Genomic DNA, 18,543 nt, shown 5'->3' with positions numbered 1-18,543 from the left:
TTGCACGGCCGCACGCTCACAACGGACAATTGTGTTCACATATAATCCCCATCTGATTAATGTCTGGATATCTTCAGGAGTTCAATGCATGCCTGAAAAGGGCTATATTCTGATGTCACTCTGATTAAAGAGTACCAGCTAGACGTAGATTGTCAGTGGATGGAAGAAGCATTTTCAGAGTCTTAGACCCCTTTACACATTGCATTAACATGCGATTGTCCTTATCCAGATAACGTATCCGGATACAGATCACATTTTAATACCGGCAGGTGTAAATGGGGTCTAAGTTCCAGTTCAAGGCGCAGCTTGGTCCAGCTGTCAACTTTGAAGAGAGACACAAGACCCTGCTTGTGTCCGCACAGACTGCCCTAGATGTCTCACCTGCCTGTCAACACTCTGTATTGGTGTGTGTGCGCGCACACACACACACACACACACACACACACACACACAACACACACACGCACACACCAAGCTGATCCTCTTGCTGGCTAAATTCCTTTAGACCCAAACACCAATGTTGAGGGCAGATGCAGGACACGGGGTAGCATAGGATTCAAATGGAGTGCATTCAGTTAAGGTAGTAAATGCCACTCCATGTATAATAATCAATAGTCACCAAGTTTCATATTTATTCGTCTTTTATTCCGTTTTATAGCCATTTTAAGTCATTATAGGATCTTGACAGCTGTGGGAGCCAGACTAATGACTTCATCTGGGTTTCCCCCAGCAATCTGCTATTCTGAGCTCTTTGGACTCGGGAGTTATTCTTTCTCCCCTCCCAATTTCTTTCCTACCCGCTCCTCCCAGCGACCCCTGACCCCACGGGGCGGTCATGCTCATGTTTCACCCCTCACTCATGTGGAGGTGCTACAGAGCACATTGGTCACATACACCCCCTCACTCATGTGAAGGTGCTACAGAGCACATTGGTCACATACACCCCCTCACTCATGTGGAGGTGCTACAGAGCACATTGGTCACATACGCCCCCTCACTCATGTGGAGGTGCTACAGAGCACATTGGTCACATACACCCCCTCACTCATGTGAAGGTGCTACAGAGCACATTGGTCACATACACCCCCCTCACTCATGTGGAGGTGCTACAGAGCACATTGGTCACATACACCCCCTCACTCATGTGGAGGTGCTACAGAGCACATTGGTCACATACACCCCCTCACTCATGTGGAGGTGCTACAGAGCACATTGGTCACATACACCCCCCTCACTCATGTGGAGGTGCTACAGAGCACATTGGTCACATACACCCCCTCACTCATGTGGAGGTGCTACAGAGCACATTGGTCACATACGCCCCCTCACTCATGTGGAGGTGCTACAGAGCACACTGGTCACATACGCCTCCTCACTCATGTGGAGGTGCTACAGAGCACACTGGTCACATACGCCCCCTCACTCATGTGGAGGTGCTACAGAGCACACTGGTCACATACGCCCCCCTCACTCATGTGGAGGTGCTACAGAGCACATTGGTCACATACACCCCCTCACTCATGTGGAGGTGCTACAGAGCACATTGGTCACATACGCCTCCTCACTCATGTGGAGGTGCTACAGAGCACACTGGTCACATACGCCTCCTCACTCATGTGGAGGTGCTACAGAGCACATTGGTCACATACACCCCCCTCACTCATGTGGAGGTGCTACAGAGCACATTGGTCACATACACCCCCTCACTCATGTGGAGGTGCTACAGAGCACACTGGTCACATACGCCCCCCTCACTCATGTGGAGGTGCTACAGAGCACATTGGTCACATACACCCCCTCACTCATGTGGAGGTGCTACAGAGCACACTGGTCACATACGCCCCCCTCACTCATGTGGAGGTGCTACAGAGCACATTGGTCACATACACCCCCTCACTCATGTGGAGGTGCTACAGAGCACATTGGTCACATACACCCCCTCACTCATGTGGAGGTGCTACCGAGCACATTGGTCACATACACCCCCCTCACTCATGTGGAGGTGCTACAGAGCACATTGGTCACATACGCCCCCTCACTCATGTGAAGGAGAGCACATTGGTCACATATGTTTTTATTCATGTAAAGCAATTTATTTAAGTGTTATACATAATTGAGTTAATGTTTCTCTAACAAATGTAAATAAGAGATCTGGGACATGTCTGTTACTGTAGGACATATAAAACACTTTGGAGACGCTTCAATGACAATGAATTGGAGACTGACTTTATGGACACTGTATAACAGTACAAGGGTACATTTTATGATGAAGCAACTGTTGGCACCACTGTGAAATGAATTTCATTAAGGTGTAGCAGGCTAGCATCTGAAACATTTTGCACACACAGGCCCCACAGATACTGTATATGAGAGTCTTGATTTACCAACTTCAACCTTCAGGAGGGAGTTAACTGTTGTACACAAACCATTTTAAATAGGTAATTGGCTAAAGGTTCTCGACTTATAGTAATATGATAAAAGGTATAAGTCATCTTTTGCAGTGACAGGAACCAAATCATCGGAACACATTTTTATTGTGAGATTGTAATCATGTGTAAAATTGTTGATGTCTTAAAACTAGTTAATACTGTTTTCATAAAAAATACAGTTAGAGTAAATTGTGAGCCATACTGCACATTCTACCTATTTCTGAGACTATTAAACCCAAAAGTAACAGAAAACTAATAACACTCCATTCCATTCCACTCCATTCTTTAGTTTTGAGTAGATTATGTTCCTTGACAGCATTTACACTTCAGGCATTATTATTAGTAGCTTTAAAGGGACAGGGGATGCCTTGCCTTGTAAATAGGTAATCAGTAACCTGTAACTGATTACATTTTGACAGTACATTTCCCAACCATGCTATTGGAGAAGGCATTTGGTTATAATAAGATAAACTCACCTTCCGTCACAACCTGCATAACTGCACATCAACCAGTGGGAAGATCCTAATGATTTTACTCTCTTAGCACTGACTCTCTGATCTCTCTCTCTCTCTCTCTCTCTCACTCACTCACACACGCACACACACACACACACACGCACACGCACACACACACACACACACACACACGCACGCACACACACACACACACACGTCTACAAAACAGTCCGGGTCCTCCTGGAGTTTCACAGCAAAACACTGTTGCAGCATTCTCCTAAACAATCGAAGTGAATGGTGACCAACTCACAAACATTTTTTTTTTTTAATAAAATGGCTCCAGTCCATACTGCTCCTCTGGTATAATCCAAGTCTCCAGATGCCCCGAGATGCCAAGTTGATTTGAAAAAATAAAAAAGTAGATTTGAAATGGCATCATTTTCACCCTGTTTTTAGCCAAAATCATCACTGTAGGGTAGCTAGCTCCCCACCCCGTCTTGGAGCAACATGGCTACAGTGATGATTCCAGCTAAAAACAAGGTGAAAATGACGTAGTTTCAAGTCAACTTTGCATCTCAGGGCTTCTGGAGACTTGGATTACACCAGACCAGATCTCTCTTCTTTTTCTTTTTCTTTTTACATTTGAATGTTGGTCACCATTCACTTCAATTCTTGAGGAGAATGCAATACAGTATTTTGCTGTGAAAATCCCCGGACTGTTTTGTGGACTACAAAACTTCACCCGTCCTTTTATTGGCATGGTGGTGAGTAGATAAAGACGGAATCTTCATTTTTGGGTGAACTTAAACTTTAAAGCAGCTACAAGCAACTTTTTCGATTGTTATTAAACAGTATAAATTTAATATCAATGCATCACATCTTACCTCTAATAGTCGACGAGACCAACGCAGTGTAGTCTCGCTTGAACCCCGAGTGAATCGGCCAGTGTTAGTGTGTCTGTAGCCAGGGCAGATCAGGAATTGAAATGAAACGGTTTGCAGCAGCCACTTCGGCCATAACCACAAAATAACTTCCAAAAAACCTGTTAGAATATAACGAGAGATGTTCCCGCGAGTATGCGTGGCGTTCACATTGTTTATGTTATGTTGCTAGGCAGCGCAAACGGCGTAGGAAGGCAGCTGCGTTTCACTTCCTGGTTTCACTTCCGGGTTACCCGGTCCGGTCGCTCTAGAGAGCCCCCTGTTGGCGCGAGTTTAGACAGACTATAGACTTAATAATCACCTAAGGGAGCAATCTCAGATACACACGGCTTTGGTCTCGTCGACTATTAGAGGTAAGATGTGATGCATTGATATTAAATTTATACTGTTTAATAACAATCGAAAAAGTTGCTCGTAGCTGCTTTAAAGCCTAGTAGTACTACCATTATTTTACCCTAGCTCATGTCAAATTTCTTTTAAATTGGGTGGGGGCGCTGGGGGAGGGGCTGGGCACTGTTCCAGCAACGGCCCCCCCATGACCGTGCATTACCTGTGAAATACAATTCAACGGCTTTTGAAGTGTGTCAAGCATATCATGGCACAAAGCCACAGACACGCTGCCCCCCCCCCCCCCCCCCCCCCCCGTTATGCTAAAATATAGCCCACAGAAACACATTTTCACATGGCGGTCTCCTGTGAGTATTTTGTAACTGGATCTGAAGCATAGGGGCTGAAACTGTAGCGTAACGTGAACCTTCTGTTTTTTCTCACTCTGTTGGAACCATTTTTGAGCGTCTCATGCCTTCTAATCCATACAAATGCTGACAATCCATGCCAGGTCTTATTCATGCTCCGTAAATCAACTGCTGATGCGTTTGAACCGACTGTCGGACGACAGTGAGACGAGAAGGGAGAGAGGAATTTGATCGGTTTGCCAAATATTTCAGTGGTGCTTTGTCAAAAAAAGACTACTCCCTTTCTAACTTCATCAGCCAGGTGTCTTTTTTTTGTTTTGTTATGTTTTACAAGACAACCTGGGCCCCAAATGAACTTTTTGACTCACCGGCCAAGTGGCGGGTCAGGTGGCGCCATTGGCGCTTGGCAGGTGTTAATTTCGAGCCCTGAAGACAACCCAGTCATGTTTTAAGTAATTTCTTGCAAACTGCAACAAATTTAGATGATGCCGTCAGCGTTGGTTTACATTTCCACTTCAGGCATTTACTTGACACTCTTATACTGAGCAACTTGCAACTAATCTAAGCGTACATTCACACCAATTCATGCGATGCGGCGGAGATCTGCCTTTTTCACAGCAGCCATTTTGTGTTTAAAAGGCAGGAAGAAACACCGGTGCGAGCAAAACATTAATGAGCGCCCCAGCACTCGAACATGTAAATGGATCGGAAGTTGGAAACCCTTTACCCGTTACTTCCTGCCTTTCAAACACAAAATGGCCGCTGTGAAAACGGTCAATTAGACGCAGGGTTGTGTGTCTGTGTGGGAGTGTCACTACGTACGTGGTCGCAGCTATTGCAACTTTGTACTTGTGTTATTCTGAACAGGGAGGGCTCTCCTCATTTTAAAACAGAATAGCCTTCATCAGAAATCAGTGACATCGTTTAATAGCTTTTGAAAGCACACAACATTACTTTAGTATTTTTAAGAGGAAATCAAATTATTAGTCAACATTTTAATGGTCTTGATTGTTTTTTTTTATCACGCAGGAATGACAAAAAACACATCTGTGGTACTTTTGGGTAAAATAATTAGCAATAGTATTAGTTTTTTCAGGAATTATGTTCCTTTGCAGCTCACACCCGTGACCCCACCAGTAGCACTTCTGCCTTCTGATGACCTCCCTGCATTAGTTGTGTTCTCATCAGTCAAACAGACCCTAACCTCCTCTCCCTTTCTCTCTTCCCTCTCCTCTTTCTCCCCAAGAGGAGTGACAGAGCGCCCGCCCAGCCCACTGGGAGAGGACCATGGCCCTGAGCGATGCCAGCCGCGACCCTCTGGCCCTCAGCAACGGAGGGCAGCATCCTCTCAGCGCCAGTGGAAACGCCGCTTCCAACACCACGGCTCCATGCAGCGGAGGCCAGGACCCTGTCAGTGCTGCCCCTAGTGGTGACTGTGTCACCGCAGATGGAGAAGAAGACAAGGATGCAGCTTCTAGAGCGCAGCAGATGCAACATAGGTCGCGGTCGCCACACATCGTCCAGAGAGCGAACCTACCGAACCAAAATGGCGGAGTGGTGAAACAGAACGGCTCCCTGAGGAACCTCCCCTCATCCTCCTCCACATCTTCTTCCCCCTCTCCCGCCCCCGCCGTCACAGACTCCCAGAGGGTGGCCAAGCACCACCTTCCCTCCCCCCTCCCCGCATCCTCTTCCTCTCAGCCTCCTCCGCTGTGCTGCCAGCACTGCCACTTCCACCCCGCTCTGTGCTGCCCCGGGGGCCAGCAGCAGGAGTGCCATCTCTTCCAGAGTCCAGGTCCCGGCCCGGTGCCCCACCCCGGAGCCCCTTCATCCTGCCCCTGCTGCCACCCTGCCTGCACCAACCCTCACCCACATCCTCCTCTCCCTCCTCATCCGTCCTCCCCTCTCTGTCTGCACCACCATCACCACCGCTGGCAGGAGCACCTCCAGAGCCAAACACACGGACCTGGACTCAGGTATGAGGGAGAGACGAGGGTGCTATTATTATATCTCGACAGCTAACACTGCTGAGTGATGTCAAATATCAGTCAATCAGTGGTTCTCAACCTGGGGGTCGGGCATAGTTCTACTATACAACGTATTCTATTTTTAGTTAGTATTTTTTTCACTTTTCATGGGAAATACTTAGTCATAGTTTTCAGCCTTTACGCGTCCTTCGATATAATGAGACACCCTGGAAAGGGGAAATGATTCTTTGCAACTGTGACGGGGGGGGGGGGGGGGGGTCGCAAGTAGGTGTCACTTCATTTCAAGGGGTCACGACCCAAAAGGGTTGCAAACCACTGCTCGAGCTGAACGCATGACTCAGCATCTGTTGGTCAAGCATGGTGTGCTTTGGCTTATTGTTCTGGTATCTTACTGATAAATACCATCAACAAAACATTGAACTACATTTCTGCTGAATCATTGTGGGTATAATGATTTTGAGAACAAAGGGCGAGTGTGAGTTTGTCCAAAGTATACAGTATGAGTGTGTGCAATGTGCATACAGCTATGCTTGTGAGAATAAGTCTGAATGTTTGGGTGTTTTGAATGTGTGTTTGTTTTGACCCCCGGGCACAAGCCTGTAGCTTAAGGACCTCCCGTCGTCCCCCGGCGACGATAAAAATAGTGTTGGGGAGGATATCAATTAATTTGGGGATGAATTTGAGATGAAAGTTGACCAAAAAAAACATGCTATATATATACTAACGGCTAACGCTATAATGAATAGCGATTCAAATTAATCTGAAGCACGTTTCATGTAGCGTACACAGTAGGGATGGGCATCGAATTTCGAATTTTCGAATAATCGTTATCAAGGTCGACTTTTATTATTGAAATTCGAAATTCGATTTTTTTTTTTTTTTTTTTTTTTTTTTTTTTTGTGAAATGTTGCATTGTCTCCCCTGATTCTAAGTATAGTCAAATCGCTTGGTTTGAGCAAGTAAAACAATTTGTATAAGCATTTTAAGCAAGGTTTATGGAAAAATGAATGGCGGATTAAATCCCATGAAGAGGGAGAGGGGTTGACTTTGGCACCCCTTTGGCACTCAGACCTGAGCCTACTAAATATTTAATGAACCACTCATGATTGTCAAAACTGTTTTTTATTTTCGAAAATGTCAATGTCATGTAACATGTTCTTTACTTCAGTGGTGCAATGCTTGTTTGAGCTAAAAATCCACAGCAGAAGCTTTTTATATTAATTAATGAAGCCGTAGACTTAGAATCAGGGGAGACAATGCAACATTTCACTCACAAAAAAAAAAAAAAAAATTACATTTATAATTTTTTTTACATTTTTATTTTTATTTTCGAATTTCGAATTAAATTCGAATTTGGCCAGCGAATTTCGAATAGTGTTTTTGCTAGAAATGCCCATCCCTAGTACACAGTTCACCACACACCTCACGCACACAAAGTGTTGCAAACTTGGCGACATTATCATTAGACTTAAGACTTTTCAGACCCCCCTGGCGACTTTATTTCTCAAAAGTGACTAGCGAAAAATCTGGCCACTTTTTCTGACCATGGGAAGGAAGCAAGGTTAACGTGTTGATTTAATCCCAAAGGATTTAGCAACTAGTTGGTAGGACTGATGCTGGTTTACTCTCCTTGCTTGTCTAATCTAGAAAGGACACAGTGCTCCCCACACACAGCATCCATGCTGAGGGCAGGGACTGTAGGATAGGTTAGGGTCCACACATCATACATATAATAGGCCTACATATTATGTAGTATGATGTCTTTTTTATGTTAAAGCCAGGTCAATCAATGATTTTAACTAATGATATTGTAGAAAAACAAAGATTTTAAATTCAGGATGGCCCATATCATTTTGGTACGGCTTAGATTATATTGGGACGGTTCCGGGAGGATGGTGAAAAATGTGAGTTAGGAGCCCTGCACGGGCATATCCCCAGTCTTGGCAAAAAAGAGGGTCTCTCGCAGCCCCCCAAAAGCCCCCCTCTCCATGCCCCCATAAGCCCCCCCTCTCCACACCCCCATGCTTAATAACATGTCACATCCCTGGATCATGTTAGGCCTGTAGCAGGGAGAGGTGGATACAGCTGTTAAGGCCCATGATAATCTATGCAATATTTTACAGCGTTTCACCAACAGCTATTTCCAAATGGAGGCCTGTCACGGAATGTTTGGATAGTGGTTACCAATGGTTACAAGGGTCACGCCACCATGTTGGAAGAATGACAACAAATGAAAGAGCGTAACGTTATTTCCTGCCTCTGCCTGACGCTCCAAAGAAATGCCCCCAAGTTTTGAGTCGTGCCAAGGAGTTCAAATAATGCTGTAAAAAGGAGCCAGAAGAATATTTAAATTTATACTTATATATATTTATTTATATATTTGTTTTGTTTTGTATTGCTGAACGATATAACACAATAGAGATTCAACCATCAAACCATTCAATGAAAGTGTTGGGTAGCTCTTTGCGTGAGCAGCGATAGCCACCACTGTCACTTATCAGCCTCATGTTAATGAATGTACATTGTCCCTTCTTAAATAGAATAAAACACAAATAAACATAAACACTGGTAGGCGACAGTGAAAAGAGCGACAACACAGCAGCACAGTGCAGAAACTCAAACAACAGAAAATCCAAAGAAGAAGACGTTCCTTGAAACACTTGGGAACCAAACATTCTGTAGTGTTCCCTCAACTATATAAAACGTCTCTCTTCTTTGATCTCTTGATGGTGTTGTCTGTAGCACAGGATGGGCATGTGTACCCCAACGGGTGGTTCATAGCACCAACACTGCCCGGGTTAGCGGATCCGTTAAACCTCCTCAGACTGGGTTAGGGTTAAACCTCCTCAGACTGGGTTAGGGGATCCGTTAAACCTCCTCAGACTGGGTTAGGGTTCGAAAGACCGGCATCCAAACGAGGAAGTGGATCTCTCCGCGTGTGACCCCGGGTTCCCTGAAAACATGTTGGACTCTCATGTGGAAATCTGTGACTCAGCTCAGGTCGTGACTAGGGGTGTCACGATACACTCAGTTCACGATACGATACGTATCACGATACTGGGTTCACGATAACGATACGATACGATACGATTTTAACAATATTTTTTTAAACTTGAATAATGACAATAACAACTAGAAAAAACATGAGATTGGAGATAAGGCTTATCTTGAAATAGAATTAGTTACACCGTCACTTAGATTTACTTTGAACTAAAAGGTTTCTCAGCAGTATAAATTCTCATTATGCATCTTCAGTTTTTCTTCAAACTCAAACAACAAGACTTTTCTTAATCTATTTTTTATGCATCTTCAGTTTTTCCTGTCAAGTAAACAGTTTTGCCAGAAACTCAATTGAATGGTTTCTCTCCTGTATAACTTCTCATGTGTCTCTTCAGAGACTTGTTCAACTGAACTACTTTCCACACATTGAACTTCAACAAACAAAGACGTTTCTTAATTCTTAGTCTATTTTTTGAAAAAATTTTTTTTTTTTTTTTTTTTTTTTTTTTTTTTTTTTTTGCGATATGAGATTTCATCTCAACGATACATATCGTGACGTTTTACTATCGCGAAATTTCGTGGGACGATATATTGTGACACCCCTAGTCGTGACCCATCGCTGCCCTCACAACCTTCTCTGAGCGTGCTGGAATAGTTGGCGCTCACCGTAACGTTGGTGCTTAATAAAAACTTACATATACCGCCGATAGTGTTTTACACACCTTTTTGTTAACTTGTTTGTTGTATGTTTTCCTCTCTTTCTTGTTAGCAAAAATTGTGGTTGGTGTTTAGCTGACCCAGCTGGTTGTTGGGTTAGAAATGGCCCTAAGTTTATCCACAAGATGACAGAGGAATGTTGGAATTTAAATGGAAACCTACACGCACGCACGCACGCTCGCGCACACACACACACACGCACACACACACACGCACACACACACACACACACGTGACGGCCATGCCTCCTCCAGTCAAAGCAGAATGTTAACATTGAACTCATTTGTTGGCAAACGTCTCTCTCTCTTTTTTTCCTCGAGCGATCCATATTTAGCAAGTTGGTTCTTTCCCTTTTACACCGAAACCACAGCAGCCTTCCACCGCTGCCTGGGACTGGAACCATTTAATGCCTTGCATAATCATTTGCGTAATCCTATATTTACCGTCTCCACAGAGAAGGGAAGCACAGAGGAGGGGGAGGGGAGGGGAGGGGGAGTGAAAACTTTGGGCAGATGTAATTATTGACTCATGTCGGCTCCTCTTTATGGTAGCTCATTGCAGGGAATCTGATTGGTATCAAACGGTATTTCTTTGCCTCCTCCTTAGCGTGGAAATTTCCTTTTCCCCAAATGGAGCTGGATCTCCCCTGGTCGTGAGCTTGATGAGTGTGCTGCAGTGTGGGTGGTGTTGACAGATGAGGTTTGTGTGTGTGCGCTTTGGTGCGTACGTCAAACCTGGCCTGCACACATTAGAGGAGCCTGGGTGGGCAGAGAGAGACGCACAGCAGAGTTTTGTTGCAGGCGGTTAGATGCCTTCACTGGCATCTGTGGCTCTCTGCTCCCTTTGCTCGCCATTACTTTCATGCTTTTCTTTCTCTCTCCCTTTCTCTTAGCTCTACCCTCCCGTTTTCACCCTCTCTCTCTCTTTCTCTCCCTCCTCCATCTCTCTCTCTCTCCCTCCTCCATCGCTCTCTCTCTCCCTCCTCCATCTCTCTCTCTCTCCCTCCTCCATCACTCTCTCTCTCCCTCCTCCATCTCTCTCTCTCTCTCCCTCCTCCATCGCTCTCTCTCTCCCTCCTCCATCGCTCTCTCTCTCCCTCCTCCATCTCTCTCTCTCATCTCTCGTTCCACATCAGAATGGAGAGCAGATGTGGCGAGGGACAAATGTGCCTCTAATGTTGAACCAGGGCACCAGGCTCTTATTTACCAAACAGGTCCCTCTTGTTCGGCGATGACAGGTTTGAATTACAGGGCCTGGGTTAGCTCCAAGATCTCTGTGTGTGCGTGTGTGTGCGTGTGTGTATATGTGTGTGTGTGTGTGTGTGTGTGTGTGTGTGTGTGTGTGTGTGTGTGTGTGTGTGTGTGAGTGTGTGAGAGAGATGGTGCGATTAGAAGGAGGAAACGATATACCTGCCTCAGTTATGTAGTGCTGCCCGAAACTCAGACATTAACAAAAAAAGAAGAAGAAAACTTCAGGCCTCTCGTCTGTCTGTTACAACCCTCCACCCCTACAGTATATTGGAGTCAGAGTTTTGGTGGTAGTTAAATTCAACTTCTACACTACACTACACGCACGCATGCCGCACACACACACACACACACACACACACCTCACACACACACACACGCACGGCTACATATATGGTTAATGCCCTGGGTAATTTGAGGGTACGCAGTCAGACAAGATGGTGTCAAATATCTGAGTTTGATCTCCTCCAGGGGCTGTGATCTGCCAGATTAGGCGAGGGATTACGTCTATGATCACAGCGCACATACGCCACACACACACACACACAAACACACACACACACACACTTACACACTCCAATAAGACGTAACACTAGATCTTTGGGAGAGACGTTTTTATGTGGGTTTCACAACAGGGAATTTTTATGCTCCTGTTCTCAGCTTCACAAAACATTAATCCATTTATCAAGATTAGCCTCCACTTTGTTTCCTAATATTTCTATTTTGACAACCATCAAAAGCCTCTGGGTCTTTATCGTCACATGAATTAAACTGAATTGTATGTTTTTGGAGAGGGTGACGCACAACTCAGCAGTTCTGTTGCCGGGCGGGGGGGGAGGGGGGGGGGGCATCAGCCGTCCATCGTGTATCTCTGTCTTTCTTTCTGCATGTCTGTTAGAAGCATTAGGTTCATGTCTGAGTCTCGGCCGTGAGATTCTCTTTCACACAGATTTGATGTGTATTATTTAAGATGGGGCGGAAACAGCGTGTCCTTGGGAAGTCAACTGTTTGGCCCGGGTGGGCTCAGTCTGTGCCAGCAGCTTTACAGGCTTCAGGTGAAATCCTTTAACTGCTTGTGGCCACAGCCCACTTCCCCAGAGCTGGCCTCCATTCTTTACGTTATGCTGCTTGGTTATTAAATGTGCCTACATCTTGATTGTGGCTTGTGTGTTTGTCTGATCTACGATGAGACACTTGGGCCCGTCAGTCTCTAGACTCTTATTAAAAAGGTGAAATAATTAAATAGTTTTGGAATCCAGCAGCCAACGTTGACGAATGGATGAGAAAGTTTTTTTTTTTTTGCTAAGTTTTCTTGCCCAAGATCTTTCTTACAGCGTTCTGTACGGGTTGGATTGGTGATATCAATTTCTACGTTTGACGTTTGCAACATTTGATGTACAGTCAGTGCCATTGAGCAAGGCCTCAAATAATCAAAAACAATCTAGAATGATGTGAGGGGTGTAAATGTACACACTTGCACCAGCACTGTGCGTTTGTGGAGAAAATGGGAATTTCATTTGATGGGTGGGGGGTGGGGGGCCTGGATGAAGTCCTTATTTTGTGGGGACTTTTGGGTCTTAAACTATTTACTTGAAGTAGAAGGGGTCCAGAATTGGAACTGAGTTAGGAGTAAAACAAAAAGACGCAGGTACTATGTATTGCTTGAGGGCACCTGAAGTACAGCTGCTCTCTTTGCCTGGCTAACCTGCTTCTACCTGCAGCGATGACACCGTCCCTGACCCCACTCAACAGCCCCCGAAGAGCCCACTGACACTCAACCATCCAGGGTCATGTCAAGTTTTAACCACCCTCTGCTCACCCCCGTTCACACTCTGCTCACCCCGTTCACACTCTGCTCACCCCCGTTCACCCTCTGCTCACCCCCGTTCACACTCTGCTCACTCCCGTTCACACTCTGCTCACCCCGTTTACACTCTGCCCCCCCCCGTTCACCCTCTGCTCACCCCGTTCACACTCTGCGCACCTCCGTTCACACTCTGCTCACCCCGTTCACACTCTGCTCACCTCCGTTCACACTCTGCTCACCCCATTCACACTCTGCTCACCCCCGTTCACCCTCTGCTCACCCCGTTCACACTCTGCGCACCTCCGTTCACACTCTGCTCACCCCGTTCACACTCTGCTCACCTCCGTTCACACTCTGCTCACCCCATTCACACTCTGCTCACCCCCGTTCACCCTCTGCTCACCTCCGTTCACCCTCTGCTCACCTCCGTTCACACTCTGCTCACCTCCGTTCACCCTCTGCTCACCCCCATTCACACTCTGCTCACCCCCGTTCACACTCTGCTCACCTCCGTTCACACTCTACTCACCCCATTCACACTCTGCTCACCTCTGTTCACCCTCTGCTCACCCCATTCACACTCTGCTCACCCCCGTTCACCCTCTGCTCACCCCCGTTCACACTCTGCTCACCCCGTTCACCCTCTGCTCACCCCATTCACCCTCTGCTCACCCCCGTTCACACTCTGCTCACCCCCGTTCACACTCTGCTCACCTCCGTTCACACTCTGCTCACCCCCGTTCACACTCTGCTCACCCCCGTTCACACTCTGCTCACCCCCGTTCACACTCTGCTCACCCCCGTTCACACTCTGCTCACCCCCGTTCACACTCTGCTCACCTCCGTTCACACTCTGCTCACCCCCGTTCAAACTCTGCTCACCCCCGTTCACACTCTGCTCACCCCATTCACACTCTGCTCACCTCCGTTCACACTCTGCTCACCCCCGTTCACACTCTGCTCACCCCCGTTCAACCTCTGCTCACCCCCGTTCACACTATGCTCACCCCCGGTCACACTCTGCTCAGCCCTGTTCACACACTGATCACCCCTGTTCACACTCCTCACCCGGAGCAATGTATTTTTGTCCTCCTCGCCCACGCTTCTCGCGAGCGTTCTTGTTTTTAGCAGCCGTAAGTTAGGATTTGTTTTGTGCCTTCTCCGATAGCAAGAATTCCTCCCTCTCTCTCTCAGACATTTTCTCAAGAAAGGTCTTTTTTTGTGAGGCAGGGGGTTTGGTTGCCATAATACATGGGAAAAACTGTAGGAAAACATGACAAATCACTGTACTGAGCAGCACATTGTGTAATTTAACAACCTTTTATCAGTTGGACAGGCTTGGAAACTCTGTGTGGACCGCACAGTGTTGGAAAAAAACACTTTGTGCTTCATGAAAAGAGCAGTCTTTGCTCCTTTTGCCAACATATCAAACCTCAGATTTCTTTCTTTCTTTCTTTCTTTCTTACTGCATTTCTTTTTCTGTCTTTCTTAGTCACTCTCTCTCTCTCTCTCTCTTTCTCTCTGTCTCTCTCTCTCTGTCTGTCAGACAGCTGCAAGCCTCGACCGGCAAGGGATAGTCTGAAAATGATCTTTGTGCTCTGGATTTCAGGGTGTCAGCTTGACAAGGCTTTGCACATGATCAAGAATAACAACTGTTTGCGACGAGGCCTTTGGGGTGGGTATCCTCCTGGCTTTCTCAATCGTCTGCGTTCCACTTGTGGACCACATGAAGCCTACTGGTGCCTGGTTGCTGGAAAGCTCTTCCGGACAACATTTCTGCGATTATTTATTTATTTATTGTAACAAGAGATACTTGTCTGCTTAGTTTTTAGTTTGACAGAAATGAACAGTGGTTTCTGTTCCCGGTTCTAAACATGTGGAATTGGTCAACAGCGTGAAAAGCTTTACTTGGAACCCCCACTGTAGAGAAATTGGCGAGTTTACTAGTTTATGAAGTTACTTTTATTTTATTAGGTTTAGGTTTTTATTAGGGATGCTGCACATGGATCAACAATTTGTGTAAACAGGCCAGTGTTAAGGAGCCCGCGGTGGCAATTATCAACCGCAGACTCTGGGAGGGCTGCACATTTTAATTGGAGGAATATTCAAATGGCAAATTCCAAAATTTAAACAGGGAAAAAGCCGTTTCAGGCAGCTTCAAAAATGAGATATTCTTTCCCACTGCAGCATGTTGGAGTGCATCTTAGTCATTTAATTTCTCACACACACGGCCAGGGAATGTGGCAGTGTGCTGCTTTGGGTTCATCCTGCTTTTGGAAGCAATTCATATCAAGCCCTGCACACAGGAATGTGCTACGGTCTGTCACATTAGAGGCTTATCAAAAGCAGATGTGTTTGTTTACAGTCTGGTAGATGTTGTGGAGGCACTGAACTGTTCTATCAAGTCAGAGAAGAGTTTGACTGGCCTCTCAACCCATCTTGGTTACGGGTCAGTCAGTCTGTGGATCAACCTACCGTATACTACTTATTTTCCCAGTCCGAGAAAAATTAGTTTTCAAATTTCGCCTCGTCCGCAGGTCTCAATTCAAAACTACAGGTGTCAAGCAGGTATAGAGCTCAACAGTGACCGCCCACATTTTCATTTTCCGGCTCCCGGGAAGTGAATTTCCTACTCATTTCCCCATTGATGTTTCAGAAAGAAAATCCTTCCATAAAGAGTTTTAAGCCTGGAACCCAGCCAGCAGCTACGAGATTCATCATCAAATGTTTTACGGCCATGATTCATCTCGTAGCCTGGTTGGCTCGGTTCTGGGCTTAAACCTCTTCATATAAGGATTTTCTCAAACATCGATTCGAGAAATGAATGAGAAATTCACTTCCTGGAACCGGAGCCGCAAAAAAATGGGTGGTCATCGTTGAGCTCTATAGCCTTTACTGCTAATCTCACCATCTCGTATATATACAGCGCGTGCGTGTGCACACACACACATGCACACACACACACAACAAACACACACACACACACACACAACAAACACACACACACACACACACACACACACACACACACACATCTATTTTGAGCCCCTCAGGCAGTGAAAGGTTGCTATGTTGAACAGTGTTTTCACCTCATGCATACCTCGACACAGGACCAACAGAAACGGGCCAAAAAGAGTCTTTCTTCCCTCGGGGGATCATTCATCACCTGCTTTGACACTTGGAAATACATTTACATGAACATTTGAGCTCTTTAGCTACTGCTCGTATGTATCCACACAACTTACAATGAGCACAGCTGTGGCGCTAGCACTTTATTTAGATACCGTAGTTCAATGTTGATACTTCCCTAACAAAGTGTCTGTCACCCGCATATTATTTGGTACATTTCCACATGTAGACTATGTAACCCTAAACCTGACCTTAGACTCACCCTAACCCCAACCCTAACCAGGATCCCATTTTTAAACCTAAATCCAACCATAACCTTCTCACATTAACCCCAACCCAAAGATTATCCCTAGCCCAGACATTGAATATCTATAGACTACTTTTCACACAGTTATGCCAAAAGAAGAAGAGTGTACAGTGTAACCTCCTTTATACAGTCTCTGGATGTAACCAAACCATAGGGCCCTAACAATATTTATGTAGCTATTGAGTGGTCACATGAGAGAGAGAAGTGCAAGGTATGAGTGATGTGAGGTACTTCTAGAAGAGACACCTCTCTGCCTGTTGTAAAAAGCTTGGATGATATAGGACCCCGCGGGCCCCTTTACACTGGCAGTTAATTTGCAGGGAGACAAACTAGCAATCTGGGTCTTTTTAAAAGCTTGTAAGCTTCCTTTTTCTGTTGATTCTATATCTTCCTTTTTTTACTCTGTGAAAATCTGAGTTAATGTTCCGACTCACATGTTGTTAAACGCTCAACTAGAATGAGGAGTGTGTGTGTGTTTTGTGGCTTCTGGAGCTTGTATGAAGGCTCTGTGATGGGTGGAGGAGGTGTACTGAGGACATCCTGTATGTTAGATCAATTCTGTCCTGTAGAACAGTCAGCAGGAGCTATGAGGTGAGCCTGGATGATATCACACATGCAGACATTTTCTGTAAAAAAATATAGTAGTGATTGTAGTGCATGCTTGTTTGTGAGTGCGTGTTAACTCATTGAATGCCATGGACGTCCTTCGACGTCCAATTAAATAGTGACATAGAATGCCACGGACGTCCTTCGACGTCCAATGCGTTTTTTGACGGTGGGACGTCGATCAAAGCCTTCCGCAGCTCCTGTACAACTATAGTAGCTATTGGAGGTGTATAACCTATTTTACGGACTCATTAGGTGGCGACAGTGCTTGCTCGGTGCAGTCCAGATTAGAGACAGGTCCGAGAAACAGCCTAAAAGCCGTGGATCAAAGACAACCCGATGCATGCTCCCAGAGCCATTTGCTCTGTCGCGGGAGCTGACATTGGCTCCGAACAGGAGTCAATCCGCGCTCACAACTGAGCCCCTCTGTCCCTGTCTGTCTGTCTGTCTGTCTGTATAGTTTCTCCAACCGATTAGCAGCCAGGAAAGCAGCCCCTGACGCCAAACCATTCAGCAATCCGGGTTGGCTCTTCCCTGCTGTGGCGCTGAGAGCCGACAGCAGCACACAAACGCAGCACTCCGAAAATATAATGGTTGCGTGAGGCTGTGTGCAGTGTGGGGAGGAGTTTACGGGGGGAGGGGGGTGGTGCACGCAGGGCATCACACAACAACTACGTCACTACATCAGAAAATATTATCTTCAGACTCAGTGAATGTGCTTGAAATGCTGCATTTCACAAAAGGCGGATTATCTCAGCTAATAATTTGAAAAGCCTGAAAACGCTGAAAACAACCTATCTTCTCCGGCTCATAACTAAAGAACGGAAAATGGTATCAATAAACTTTTTTTTGCTGATGATACAATAGAGCCAGCTCGTTCTTGTGCGTGTTCGGTGTTTACATAGTAATATCACACAATATTCTGTGGGCCTCGAGAAATCACTGAAAACGCTCTGAAAACTCTGGCACTGGGAGCATCCGTTCTCCAAAAGTGGCTGGCACTGAATGAGTTAAGGGAAGGAGTTAGAGGCATGTGTGTTTGTGGTTGTTCTCCATTAGCAGACTATGTTGTGTAGAGTTGAGGAGGAGGGATGTTCTCCCTTAGCAGACTATGTAGAGTTGAGGAGGAGGGAGAGGAGTATTGGAAGGTGAGGGGTTTGAAGGGAGAAGTCACCTAGGTGTTGAAACTTGCACGGTGGAAAATGCCAGAGAATGTGACCTG

At 45.9% G+C, this 18,543-nt stretch overlaps 1 protein-coding gene across 2 annotated transcripts in view; it reads left to right on the top strand.

Annotated features, from left to right (window-relative positions):
- Window positions 1-18,543, top strand: part of disp1 (dispatched homolog 1) — a 128,934-nt gene that overhangs the window by 80,499 nt on the left and 29,892 nt on the right. For both annotated transcript variants that reach the window (XM_083643277.1, XM_083643278.1), the window contains one exon: window positions 5,767-6,496. In XM_083643277.1, coding sequence (XP_083499403.1) covers window positions 5,808-6,496 — 689 coding nt within the window. In that variant the 5' untranslated portion in view covers window positions 5,767-5,807. The remainder of the gene's footprint in view (window positions 1-5,766; window positions 6,497-18,543) is intronic.

The sequence above is a fragment of the Poromitra crassiceps genome, assembly GCF_964638095.1.
Source record: "Poromitra crassiceps genome assembly, chromosome: 9".
NCBI classification, from domain to species: domain Eukaryota; kingdom Metazoa; phylum Chordata; class Actinopteri; order Beryciformes; family Melamphaidae; genus Poromitra; species Poromitra crassiceps.
This window is presented reverse-complemented; position numbering and strand designations above follow the sequence as displayed.